Consider the following 14,416-nt stretch of genomic DNA (forward strand, 5'->3'; position numbering starts at 1 on the left):
CTGGGAAAAGTTTGCCAATCCCTGATCTAGATTAGCCCTGTCTCCTAGAAATGTAGTATGAGCCGTATACGTAATTTTAAATTGTCTAGTAGCGTTTTGGAACAGTTAAAAAAAAATGCAAACAATTTTGGAATTCCTGCTGTGGCACAGTGGGTTGAGAATTCGACTGCAGTGGCTTCATTCACTGCAGAGGCTTGGGTTCAACCCCCAACCCGGCCCAGTGGGTTAAAGGAGCCAGCATTGCCATGGCTGTGCCTCAGATTCAATCCCTGGCCCAGGAACTTCCATATGCCGTGGGTGCGTTTAAAAAATTTTTTTTAAAAAAGGTAATTTTAATTACATATTAACTCAGTACCTGCAAAATATTACCATTTCAACATGTAGTCAATATAAAAGAAATATTAATGAGCTATTTTGCATCCTTTGAAATATGCCATGTCTTTTACATTCACAGCCCAGCCACACTTCCAGCGCTTAGTAACGAAATGTGACCGGTGGCTGCTGTTATGCTGGATAGGGAACATCTTGACACTCCAGAATTGTGGGGTTTTTTTGTTTTTTGTTTTTTGTTTTTTGTTTTCTTTTTAGGGCTGCGCCCACGGCATATGGAAGTTCCCAGGCTAGGGGTCTAATTGGAACTGCAGCTGCTGGCACTGCCACAGCCACAGCAACACCAGATCCAAGCCGCATCTGCGACCTACACCACAACTCACGGCAACGCCGGATCCTTAACCCACTGAGCGAGGCCAGGGATCAAACCCACAACCTCATGGTTCCTAGTTAGATTCATTTCCACTGTACCACAATGGGAATTCCATCCAGTGTTGTGAGATTATTTCTTTAATGTCTGACTCCTCTAGAAGATGGAAAACTCCTGAGCACATGGGCTATTTCTGCCTCTACCATCATTGACTCCCTCACCACCTGGCACAGATCTTGGCACCCAGGAGGTGATCAATGAATAGTTGCTGATCGAATGCCCCCTAACCACCCTCCTTGATTCTCTGGAGCAGGTCTGTACCTGTGGATTCGGATTCCTTGATGGTGGAACACCAAATCTTCATCTTATCCCCTTTCGCTTTCAAGTTAAAGGTCTCATCCTCTTCAGTGCATCCTTTGTTGATAACTTTGCTTTCAATATCTGAAAGGGAGAATTCACAGGAGGAGACCCAGAAGGTTGGTCCTGAATTTGGCTTCTGCCCAAGAAACGTGTGCACCCCTGGTTACAAGTGAAGGAAGAACAGAAAGGATGAGGTGTCCCAGGGAAGATCTTGAGCCCCCTTGATGAATAACTGGAGTGGGATAGCACCCAAAAAATGAGAAACCCTGTTGGAACTCTTGGCATATCTTAGGGCATGCTTCAGGAAATGTGGGCGTGACGGCAACAGTGATGGAAGGCAGCAGAGTCGGGACCTCCTGACTACTCCAAATTTAGACAAGTTTTCCAAAGCCAACAGACATTGGAAGGGTCTGGAGCAAACCCAGCCCAGTGGTCAGGGCTCAGGCTCCGCAGTCACTAACTAGGTGGCCCAGCTCTGCCCCTTATCAGCTGTGTAAACTTGACTAGCAACTTAACCTCTCTGAGCCTCAGATGTCTCACCTGACAGGTCTCTTAATGAAAGCAAAATAGACCATGGAACCAGAGGTAGCCTTTTAAAACATAAGCCAGATAACACCACACCTGTTCTCAGACTCTCCAATTCCACACCCCATTACTTCACATAGAATCCCAAATATTAGGAGTTCCCAGTGTGGCTCAGTGGTCATGAACCTGACTGATATCCATGAGGATATGGGTTCAATCCCTGGTCTCGCTCAGTGGGTTAAGGATCCTGTAGGTTGCAGACGTGGCTTGGATCCTGTGTTGCTGTGGCTGTGGCGTAGGTGGCAGCTGAAGCTCAGATTCGACCCTTAGCCTGGGAACCTCCATATGCTAAACCTAAAAAGAAAAAAAAAAAAAAAAAACCAAGTTTTTACATTTGTCTACAAAATCTGCCTCTCCCTCCCTTCTCCCATTTGACTGTCCTCAACCCCATTCTGGCAACACTGACCTCTCTGTTCCTTGAATTGCAAATATTCCTGCACTTAATCTTGCTCCAAATATCTACATGACCCTCTTCCCTCAGGTCCCGGCCCCACTGAAACTTCCCCAAGCCACATCACATAAGATAGCAACTTTCTTCCTCATCTTGCACCCTGCTCCATTTCTCTCAACAGCACTAGCTCTATTTGGTATACCAGATGTCTGTTTATTGACTGACCCAACTCACTAAAATGGAAGACTTGTGAGGTCAGTTTTGTTCACTACTGGTTGGCAGTCCAACAAAAATATTTCACTTCTACCTTGACCACCTGGACACCAATTAGGATGGAATGGCCTGAGGTTATGCGATTGATACTAGAATTGGTCCCGGGAGTTGGGTGCTGTGGTAAAAGAAGTATAGCCCCCAATATTCCCAAGCAGTCACCCAGCAAGCATGTTCAGAGGGGCAGAGCCATAGCTGTATCAGTCAGAAGAGTATCAGTCAAGCAGCAGTAACAACAAACACCCCCCCCAAATCTCAGTGGATTAAAATAACAATGACTGGAGTTCCTGTCGTGGGTCAGTGGTTAACGAATCCAACTAGGAACCATGAGGTTGCAGGTTCGATTCCTGGCCTTGCTCAGTGGGTTAAGGATCCAGCGTTGCCGTGAGCTGTGGTTGCAGACGTGGCTCGGATCCCGTGTTGCTGTGGCTCTGGTGTAGGCCGGTGGCTACAGCTCCGATTAGACCCCTAGCCTGGGAACCTCCATGTGCCGCGGGAGCGGCCCTAGAAAAGGCAAAAAGACCCCCCCCAAAAAAAAAATAGATGATTAGACTTGCTTTGCTGTGAGTACACAGGTTTGAAACAGTTGGGGAAATAGTATATGGGAAAGCCATAGAGACTCACATTGCCAAAGTCATCCCTCTAAATCAGGCCCCAGGTGGGACCTTGCCATGAAAGACAGAGCCTACCTAAGTATTCCGTCTGAATGGTCTGACTGACATTCGCTGAGGGTTTCAGAAAAGATGCCAATGTGGTGCTTTCCACGCTCTTCAGTAAGACTGTGGCCAGGGTGGATATCTCCTCTTTGGTGAAACTGGACCGTGTGAATGTTTTTTCAATCACAGAGGCAAATCTCTCAGCCGTATTCTGTAAGGAAAGGTATGTTTGTGCTCTCTTCCCCCCCACCACCTCTTCCATCAATGAAGCAACAGCTGTCCCCTCTCTCTCATTAAGAGAAAGAGTTGACATACATATATGCAATGGAATACTACTCAGCCATAAAAAAGAATGAACATATGCCATTGGCAGCACCATGGATGGACCTAGAGATAATAATACTAAGTGAAGTCATACAGAGAAAGACAAATATCATATGATATTACTCATATGTTAGAAAAATGATACAAATGAACTTATTTACAAAACGTAAACACACTCATAGACTTCAAAAACAAATGTATCATTATCAAAGGGGAAAGGTGAGGGGAGAGGGATAAAATAGGAGTTTGGGATTTACATATACACAGTACTATATATAAAATAGATAATCAACAAGGACTACTGTATAACACAGGGAACTCTACTCAATATTCTGTAATAACCTATATGGGAAAAGAATCTGTAAAATAATGGATATATGTATATGCATAATTGTATCGCTTTGCTGTACACCTGAAACTAACACAACATCGTAAATCAACTATATTCCAATATAAAAAATTAAATTTAAAAAAAGAGAGTGAGTTGGCAGTGTAGGACAATAAAGAATGTACAAGGACATTCACTCAGCTTCCTTTTCCTGATTCAAGAAGCCCCACTGAGAATGCAAATTGGTTTAGACTTTATGACGTGCAGTTAGTCAGCACTTGTCACAGCATAAATTGCACATACCCTGTTGACTCAGCAATTTCCCTTCCAGGAACTTCCAGTTCCGGAAATACTGAAAAAAATTGCACAAGGATCTTGTCTAATGATGTTCATTTCAATGAAATTTGTGATAGCAAGAATTTGGAAAGCCTGAATGTCCAATGGATTGGTTAAATAAAAGCTGCCAAAATCAAATCATGGGATAGGATTCAGCCATTAATAAAAGAATGACGTGGTATTTCTCTATGTACTAACAAGCAGGTGCTCCCATTGCGGCTCAGCTAGTTAAGAATCCGACTCGTATCCATGAGGATGTGGGTTCAATCCCTGGCCTCACCCAGTCGGTTAAGGATCTGGCATTGCCCTGAGCTATGGTGTAGGTCACAGATGCAGCTCGGATCCTGAGTTACTGTGGCTGTGACTTAGGCCAGCAGCTGCAGCTCTGATTCAACTCCTAGCCCAGGAACTTTCATATGCTGCAAGTGCAGCCCTAAAATTTAAAAAAAAAAAAAGCAACCAGGGCCATGAGCTAATTGTTAAATAAGGCAAATTACAGAATAACATGTATATGTGATCTCATTTCGTTCTTTTAAAAAAAGTACTTTAATTAAAAATTTACATTTATGTATTGGTATTTCTGGCACTAGTTGAGATTTTTTTAAATAAATGTAATTAATATTTATGGTGAGCCAAATGTTACGTCTTATGTATATTAACTTATTTAATTTGATGAAGATACCTATGAAACAGAGGTTCTCATTTCCATTTTTGGGTGGAGAAACGAGGATACATATCCAATAGGTGGCAGAGCCAAGATGTGAACATTTAGTCTGGCATCAGAGGTTAATCCTTAATCACTGCTCTAAACAATAGTAAGTACTCAATAAATGGCTTTTGTGTGTGTGTGTGTGTATGTGTGTGTGTGTGATACAGGCATTCAAAAAGTCAAAGGATATAGAAAGAGACGCATTTAAATATTAGCATTGTTTATGTCTGAGGAATAGAGTTAAGGAAAGAATAGCAATAATAACGTTAATATGAATGCAGATACGGTTCCCCTTATTGTTGACTACTGTCAATACATTGACAATAAACCCATGACCCCAACAAAAAAATAGGAAAATAATTCACTACCTCACAACATAACACATGAAGGGAAGAAATTATAGCAGAAATTGACAACAGAAAAAAATTAAAATCTTCAAAAAATAAAAAAATTGAATTAAATTTTTAAAAATGAGGGGGAGACATTCATTGAATCCAGTCCAATGGAGAAGGAAATAAACTGAAATCCTAGCAGGGAAACCAAGTTTTATCTATCCAAATTTGACAATAAGATGAGGAAGTTCCCTTGTGGTGAAGCGGGTTAAGGATCTGGTGTTGCTACTGTTGTGGTGAGTGTTTGATTCCTGACTTGGGAACTTCCACGTGCCGCAGGTGTAGCCAAAAAAAAATTCTTTTCAGTAAAAACTGGGTCAGAGTGAAACTGGAGAAATGTCTGTCTGGGAAAAACAAGATGCGCTGAGTTCCGTAAACCATAACTCAGCTAAAAGGCAGGGGTTTGGGTCCCTCCCCATCAATGCAGAAAAAAAAAAAAAAATCTCCACTAGAGTCATCCAGGAAAAGTATGGTCCTCAATTTTGTAACTGATAAAATCTCATTAAAGCCCCCTTTGACGTGTTAAATCTATTCTCAGCTGGGAAGTTTATTTTAAACCTTCAAAAAAGAAAAAGAATAACAAGCAAGCTAAAACTCCATAGTGATAATACTTTTGGGTTAATTTTAGAAGGTTTTGTAATCTTTGGAATAATTTGGAAATCTGTTGTTTAAAAGGTTGAAACAATTAGACACATTAGAAAAGCGAAATGGCTTAAAGACTTAAATATAAGACAAGACACCAACTCTTAGAAGAGAACATAGGCAAAACATTCTCTGACATCAACCTCATGAATATTTTCTCAGGTCAGTCTCCCAAAGCAACAGAAATAAGAGCAAAAATAAACCAATGGGACCTCATCAAACTGACGAGCTTTTGCACAGCAAAGGAAACCAAAAAGAAAAACAAAAAGACAACTTTCAGAATGGGAGAAAATAGTTTCAAACAATGCAACGGACAAGGGCTTAATCTCTAGGATATACAAGCAACTTATACAACTCAACAGCAAAAAAGCCAAGAACCCAACAGAAAAATGGGCAAAAGACCTGAATAGACATTTCTCCAAGGAAGATGTACAGATGGCCAACAAGCACATGAAAACATGCTCAACATCCCTGATTATTAGAGAAATGCAAATCAAAACTACCATAAGATACCACCTCACACCCGTCAGAATGGCCATCATTAATAAGTCCACAAATAACAAGTGCTGCAGGGGGTGTGGAGGAAAGGGCACCTTCCTGCACTGTTGGTGGGAATGTAAGCTGGTACAACCACTGTGGAGAAAAGTATGGAGGTACCTTAGAAAACTATACATAGAACTACCATATCATCCAGCAATACCACTCTTGGGCATATATTCAGACAAAACTTTCCTTTAAAAGACACATGCACCCGCATGTTCACTGCAGCTCTATTCACAATAGCCAAGACATGGAAACAACCCAAATGTCCATCAAACAGTCGACTGGGTTAAGAAGATGTGGACTATATACACAATGGAATACTACTCAGCCATAAAAAGAACGACACAATGCCATTTGCAGCAACATGGATGGAACAAGAGACTCTCATCCTGAGTGAAATAAGTCAGAAAGAGAAAGACAAATACCATAGGATATCACTCATATCTGGCATCTAATATACAGCACAAACGAACCTTTCCACAGAAAAGAAAATCATGGACTTGGAGAATAGACTTGTGGTTGCCCAGGGGGAGGAAGAGGGACTGGGAGCTTGGGGTTAACGGATGCAAACTATTGCTTTTGGAATGGATAAACAATGAGATCCTTCTGTGTAGCACTGAGAACTATGTCTAGATACTTACAACGGAGCACGATAATGGGAGAAAAAATTATGTATACATGTATGTGTAACTGGGTCCCCATGCTGTACAGAGGAAAAAAAAGTGTGTTGGGGAAAATAACAATAAAAAAGAAAAAAGGAAACAAAAGAAAAGCAAACCAATTAAAAACACAGCATGTTATTGACAAAAGCAATTAGACTTGTGATTTTAGTATGAACAATTTAAGAGAATATGCCTGTTTATATACTGTATTGTGCTTTTTTAACAATCTAAATTATTATATTCATACATACAGTGATTGAATCTATGAATCCCCTAAGGGCATAATGACTCAGCCTTTTAGGTTTATAAATCTTCCTTATTAAAGACTTGAAACTGGGGGAGAAAGGAGAACATTCGTAAACATGGTAGAAAATGTTGGAATTTAAATAAAGTTGTTGAGGGTTCATTTTTTATAGAAATTTAATCTGAAAACCCTATGAATGAATGTACACTTCATGAATAAATGTTATACTAATATGTTAATTTAAAATTAACCAGGGAGTTCCCCCTGTGGCTCAGCAGAAATGTATCTGACTAGTATCCATGGGGACTCAGGTTCGATCCCTGGCCTCACTCAGCAGGTTAAGGATCTGGCATTGTGGTGAGCTGTGGTGCAGGTCATAGACATGGGTCAGATTGGCATTGCTGTGGCTGTGGATTAGGCTGGGGGCTACAGCTCTGATTCGACTTCTAACCTGGGAACCTCCATATGCCGAGGTACAGCCCTAAAAGACAAAAATAAATTAAAATAAATAAATAAAATTAACCAATACAAATGAAAGTGTTATTCTCTATTTTTTTTTTTTTTGGCTGTGCCCACAGTGTGCAGAACTTCCCAGGCCAGGGGTCATATCCATACCACAGCAGTGACCTAAGTTGCAGCAGTGACAATGCTGGATCCTGTCATTGCTAGGGTACCAGGGAACTCCAAAAGTGTTATTCTTATTTTCACACAAAAACTACCAATTTATAAATGAAATAACAGCATCTGTAAGTTTCTACTTAAGAGAAAGAGGCTTAAGAGAAACTAGGTCTTAAAATCTTCTATCCTAATGACCTAGTAATCCCATCACTAGGTAGTTACCCTAGAGAAATGAAAATTTGGGTTTACACACACACACACATATTTATAACAGCTCTATTTATAATCACCAAACCCTGAAGATGGGGGAATGAAGAGATCTTGGTCAACTGGAGAACAGACTTGTGGTTGCCAAGGGGGAGGCAGAGGGAGTGGGATGGACTGGGAATCTGGGGTTAATAGATGCAAACTACTGCCTTCGGAATGAATAAGCAATGAGATCCTGCTGAACAGCACTGGGAACTATATCTAGTCATTTATGATGGAGCATGATGGAGGATACTGTCAGAAAAAGAATGTATATATGTATGTGTGACTGGGTCAGTTTGCTGTAAAGTGGAAAACTGACAGAACACTGTAAAGCAGCTATAATGGAAAAAAAGAGATCTTGGTCACGTGGAGACAACTCAAATATCTGTCAAATATGAATGAATAAACAAACTGTGGTCCATCCATAAAGTGGAATACTACTCAGCCATAAAAAGGAGTGGAGCACTGACACACACTACCATGGGGAGGAACCTTGAAAACATGATGCTGGGTGAGAGATACCAGATTCAAGAGCCCACTTACTGTGTGATTCCCTTTACATAACACTGGAAAAGACAATACTATAATGACAGGGAACAGATCAGGGGTTCATAGGAACTAGTGGTGGGGAAAATATCTGACTAAAAAAAGGAAGCCAGGGGAGTTTGGGGGTTGGGGGTGGACTTCTTCTGCATTCTGATTCACCGATAATTACACAGATTTATTCCGGTAATAAAACTCACAAAAACATATAGAAAAGGTCAATTTTCCTGCACGCTAAAGTTTCAAACCTCATAACTGGAATAGATTACATGTTAACTCACAACCCATTCATTATAAAGAGGATTCTCTGCACCCAAAGTGTGCCCCCAAGATGCTGGAAACTTGAAACACGATTGCAGAGAGTTCATTGTTACCTTCAGAGAAACAGCGGTGGTTTTTTTACAGGCATCATCCAGAACGCTGAAGGTGGCATTCATTACTGCACAAAAGGAAACCTATATCCCAGAGGGAGGAACGAGGAATGTTTGTAAGCAGTGATCAAGCATGAAATGTACAAACTGGACCATCCAGCCCAACCTGTGGGGTAGACCTGAATTCCTGCATGGAATTCTCTGGGAAATAAAGTCTCTAGAAGTCTCTAGAAGTCTCTAGAATTCTCAGGGAAATAAAACCTCCTCCTTTGATCAAAACTGGAACCACATATATATGTATGACTGGGCCACTATGTGGTACAGCAGAAGTGGACACAGTGTTTTATCAACTATGATCCTATAAAAATAAAATTTTAAAAAATTCATATGTGTGACTGGGTCCCTTTGCTGTACAGCAGAAATTGAAAGAACACTGTAAATAAACTATAATAGAAAAATAAGGGAGTTCCCATCGTGGCTCAGCAGAAATTAATCTGACTAGTATATATGAGGACATAGGTACGATCCCTGGCATCATTCAGTGGGTTAAGGATCCGGCATTGCCGTGAGCTATGGTGTGGGTTGCAAACATGGCTTGGATCTGGCGTTTCTCTGCTTGTGACATAGGCTGGCAGCTACAGCTCCAATTCGAGCCCTAGCCTGGGAATCTCCACAATGCTGTGGGTGCAGCCCTAAAAAGCAAAACAAATAAATAAATAAATAAAAAATAAGGAGTTTCTGTCATGGCTCAGCAGAAATCCGTGAGGACCCAGGTCCAATCCCTGGTCTCACTCAGTAGGTTAAGGATCTGGCGTTGCCGTGACCTGTGGTGCAGGTTGAAGATGTGGCTCGGATCTTGCATTGCTGTGGCTATGGCACAGGCCAGCAGCTACAGCTCTGATTCGACCCCTAGGTGGGAACCTCCATATGCCACAGGTGCAGCCCTGAAAAAACAAAAAGAAAAAAGAAAAGTCTATCCAAAAAAAAAAAAAAAGAACTGGAACCACAGCACCTTTCTCTTCCAGGATTAAGGAAACACGCCAAGGGTGGCAGGGGAGGGGGGAATTGGGTTTTGGGGACTAGCAGATGCAAACTATTAGATGTAGGATGGATAAACACAAGGTCCTGCCGTAGCTCATGTCCCCATTTTATGTAATATCCTGTGTTAAACCATAGGGGAAAGGAAATCTGGAAAAGAAATGTATATGTACATACTATAAATGAGTCACTTTGCTGTACACCAGAAATGAACATAACATTGTAAATCAATTACACTTCAAGCCAATAAATTTAAAAAAAAAAAGAAACAGGAGTTCCCACTGTGGCTCATTGGTTAACGAATCCAACTGGGAACCATGAGGTTACAGGTTTGATCCCTGGCCTCACTCACTGGGCTAAGGATCCAGCATTGCTGTGAGCTGTGGTGTAGGTTGCAGATGCGGCTCGGATCTGGCATTGCTGTGGCTCTGGTGTAGGCCGGCAGCTGTAGCTCTGATTAGACCTCTATCCTGGGAACCTCCATATGCCACGGGTGTGACCCTAAGAAGACAAAAAAAAAATTTTAAAGAAACAAACAGCAAAACTATTAACCAGCATAAAAAGATGGGAAATATGTGAAAAGACCAGTGGTCCAAGTGGAATGTTATTCAGCCATGAAAAGGACTAAAGCTCTGATACTCGCTACAATGTAGATAGAGCTTGAAAAGTGTGACGCTCAGTGAGAAAAGCCAGACACCAAAGACTGCTTCGTGGTTCCATTTACATGAACATAGTGTGTGGTTCCATTTATATGAACTATCCAGGACAGGCAAAACCATAGAGATAAAAAGTAGATGACTATTTACCGGGGCTGATGGTAGGAGGGAAGAAGAACTGTTAATGGAACAGGGTTCCTTATAGGGGTAATGAAAATGTTTTGAAGGTAGAGGAAGTGGTTGCCTACCATCATGAGGGTACTCAGTGCCACTGAATTATCCACTTTAAAATGATGAATTCGATGTGTATTTCACCACAAGCAAAAAACAAAAACAAAAAACAAAAAAACTGTGGTCCAAAGTGCATGGGAATTTCCAAGCTAACTGACAAGCTCATATTTAATATCATGACATTAATTCCTGAAGATGCTTCTGGAGTCCTTGATCACTAGAATGACTTCATTAGAGAATCAAGACATGACCTTCCTCTTTGCCTGGTCTGGAGGCTGTGTATCACCCATCCCATGTCACACAGATGCCACACACACACCTTTGCTAATAGGGAGACTGCAATATTCTTACTTCTTTTAATAAATGAACCCCCAAGTTTTAGATGGGCACACTGTCCTTCCTTTCCAGCTTTCTCTGAAGCTCAGGGTAAGCCAAAGTGATGCTTGGTCATATTCTTAAAAGGGAAGGACTGTGCCTTTCACTTCCTTTTCTTTCCCCACCCACCAGCTGGAATTCAGCCTTGTCCACAACAAGGCGGTCTTGTGTTGAGGGTGGCAAAGTGTTATAGAGCCATCTTCAGCTCTCAGTGGCTTGCACACAGATGGTTACATAGACATAAACTTAGATCTGGCATAAGGCATGGTTTTGGTTTGGTTTGGTTTGATTCTGGTCTTTGTTAAAGCTGCAAAACAACATCCTTCCTAAATGCCTTCTGGGAAAATGTCAAGAACGAGGAACCTTCAAAAATATTTACGTATTTAGGCTTCACTGCTGCTCCATCTTGGCATAGCTGGACCCACTCATTGTTGGGCATCACGTCTTCTTTACATTTGAAGGGAACCCCTAAGAAGAAAATAGAAGCAACCAAATCAAACTTAACCACAGCAAAAATATGATGAAAAGGCAAGGTTGATTTCAATACCCTCTGCTTAAAATTCATCCACTGTCATATTATACAACGGTGGGGGAGTTCCCATTGTGGCTCAGCGGGTTAAGAAACTGACATAGGAGTTCCCGTCATGGAGCAGTGGAAACGAATCTGACTAGGAACCATGAGGTTGTGGGTTCAGTCCCTGGTCTTGCTCGGTAGGTTAAGGATCTGGTCTTGCCATGAGCTGTGGTGTAGGTAGAAGACTCGGCTTGGGTCCTGAGTTGCTGTGGCTGTGGTGTAGGCTGGCAGCTGTAGCTCTGATTAGACTCCTAGCCTGGGAGCCTCCATATGCCAGGGGTGCAGCCATAAAAAGCAAAAAAATAAAAAGAGAGAAAGAAAGAAACTGACATACTGTCCGTGAGGATGCAGGTTGGATGCCTGGCCTCGCTCAGTGGGTTAAGGATTTGACATTGCTGCAAGCTGCCTGTGGGCTGCAGCTTCAGCTCTGATTCGACCCCTGGCCCAGGAACTTCCATATGCCGCAGATGTGGCCATAAAAAGATAAAAATACAGCTACAGAGTTAAGCTGTCCACTGCTTGGTGCAAAACCAGGGTGACAGTTACGAAAGTAGTTCAGGGTAGGGGAGGTGGCAAGTGTTAGTGCACATTGCATTGAAAAGGCACCTACCAAGGCACTCTTCAATATCTGAATGGTAGAGAATGGGCATGAAGCAGAATGGGCAAGCCAACAAGGCATGATTTTCTTTCCAAAGCATAGAGCCATCATTGAAACATGGCGGCCCAACCAGGGACTACATTTCCCAGAACCCTCTGCATCTGGGTGGGACCATGTGACTGGCTTTTGTTTACGGGATGTGAAGAGGAATGACATATGTCATTTCTGGGCTAAGGTGGTCAAGAAGAGGGTGTGCCTTCTCTCTCTATCCCCACCACTGGCTGGAATCAGTAATTCCAACGTCCAAAGAGAGAGAAGAGCCAAAAGATACAAGGAGATTGGATTCCTGATTCACTGTGTGGAGGAAAGCTGCCCTTTAGCTAAGTATATCCATATTGGATTGTTATGAGAATAAGAAATGTCTATTATGTTTAGCTAGTGGTTCTGAACAGATTTTCCCCACAGTGGACACTTGGACAATGTCTGGAGACATTTTTGATGGTCGCTGGGATCCAGTGGGTAAAGACCAAAGATGCTGCCAAATATCCTATAACGCACAAGACAGCGCCCTACCACAGGAAAGAGCTATCCATCCCTATAACTCAATACGCCAAAGCTGAGGAACCCTGGCATGACTAATACAGGGGCATGTTAGGTCACTGTGGCAACACAGTGACCTCTTCCTCTGGGAGTTTCTGAGCCAGCTGCTCTGAGGAAGCCCATGAGGAAAACTGAGGGGCCCAACTGAGCTCTGAGTCTGAGACTAGTGCTAACTACCAACCATATCAATGAGGATATTTTGGAGTTGTCAAACATCCTAGTACCCAAGAAAAATCATACAGTCAACCCACAGAATCGTGGGCAAGAACATGTGAATGTTGCCATAAGCCACTACATTTCAGGGTAGTTTGACATCCCCTGAGAAGTCTCCAAAAAGGCTGGTAGAGTTACCTGTACATTTGAAAGCCTCAGGTTTCTCAGGACTCCAAACACCAGGTGAAAAGAACCCAGGCAGGCAGGAGCAACTGTATTTTCCTGGGAGGTTGGTACAGACAGAACTAGGACCACAAAGAGTTGAGTTGCTGGAACACTCATCCACATCTAAGCAGAAAATCAAAACGATGAAGGATGCTGAGGCTACAGCAGAGCAATTCACAGTCCCACCACTGACTGGAGCCAACAGTTTTCCAAGTTACAAGGGGATCTTAAACACATTTGTATCCCTCTGAAAAGGAAGGACTTGGAGGCATGTTTCCACCCCAAGCAAATCTTCTGATGAGGCTACCCATCCCTCAGGATAAAATCCACATTCCTCCTTAGAACATGCAAGTCTGGTCCCTGTCAAGCTCCTCCTTCTCATCTAATCAGTTCCTAATTCATGCTCTGGACTCATCCATCACCTGGAGGTTCACAATGGCTCATTCTCTGTCATCTGTGTTTGCTCTGCCTCTAACTCATTACTCCCCTCTTTCACGGAGGAATGAACTTCAATTCCTCTCCAAAGAATTGCTACATCAGAGAGGAGGGGTAGAGAGCCTGGACAGCATCAGTTCAAAGCCTGGCTCTGCCCCTTAGAATCTGTGTGTTGCTGGGGGCTATGGAGTGAATTGTCACCCCAAATTCCTACACTGAAGTCCTAACCCTCAGTGAGGTAGTATTAAAATCAGAAAGATGATTAGGTTTAGATGAGGTCATGAGGGTGGGGCCCTTGTGATGGGATTAGTGCCCTTTTAAGAAGAAGGAGAAACATAACAGCATCTCCCTCACTCCCTCTCTCTCTGTCTACCATGTGAGGACACAGCAACAGGGTCACTATCTGCACTCCAGGAAGAGAGCTCTTTCTAGAAACAGACCATGCTGACACCTTGATCTTGGATTTCCAGCCTCCAGAACTGTGAGACAATAAAGCTCATTTATTTCAACCCACCAGGTTATGATACTTTGTTATGGCAGCCTGAGCTGATCAACTCCTTTCTGTGTGTCTCATCTGTGATTAACATGGGAGTAATAACAGAACCTAC

The 14,416-nt window shown here is 42.4% G+C and overlaps 1 protein-coding gene across 10 annotated transcripts in view; it reads right to left on the minus strand.

The window, feature by feature from the left end:
- Positions 1 to 14,416, minus strand: part of ADGRE1 (adhesion G protein-coupled receptor E1) — an 88,847-nt gene that overhangs the window by 20,109 nt on the left and 54,322 nt on the right. For 9 of the 10 annotated variants that reach the window (XR_014836323.1, XM_085009383.1, XM_085009381.1 and 6 more), the window contains 5 exons: positions 13,347 to 13,496; positions 11,603 to 11,691; positions 8,927 to 9,007; positions 2,996 to 3,173; positions 1,022 to 1,141 (listed from right to left, as the gene is read on the minus strand). Coding sequence is in view for 9 of the 10 variants with exons in the window: in XM_085009383.1 (XP_084865509.1) it covers positions 1,022 to 1,141; positions 2,996 to 3,173; positions 8,927 to 9,007; positions 11,603 to 11,691; positions 13,347 to 13,496 (618 nt within the window). In the remaining variant the exon portion in view is untranslated. Of the gene's footprint in view, positions 1 to 1,021; positions 1,220 to 2,995; positions 3,174 to 8,926; positions 9,008 to 11,602; positions 11,692 to 13,346; positions 13,497 to 14,416 lie in introns of all 10 variants that reach the window. The other variant, NM_001435279.1, reaches the window with a different exon arrangement.

Source organism: Sus scrofa, chromosome 2 (genome assembly GCF_054392235.1).
Source record: "Sus scrofa isolate SSC_HxYL_T2T_F1_AM1 chromosome 2, Sscrofa_HxYL_maternal_Yorkshire_Landrace_v2.0, whole genome shotgun sequence".
Lineage (NCBI taxonomy): Eukaryota > Metazoa > Chordata > Mammalia > Artiodactyla > Suidae > Sus > Sus scrofa.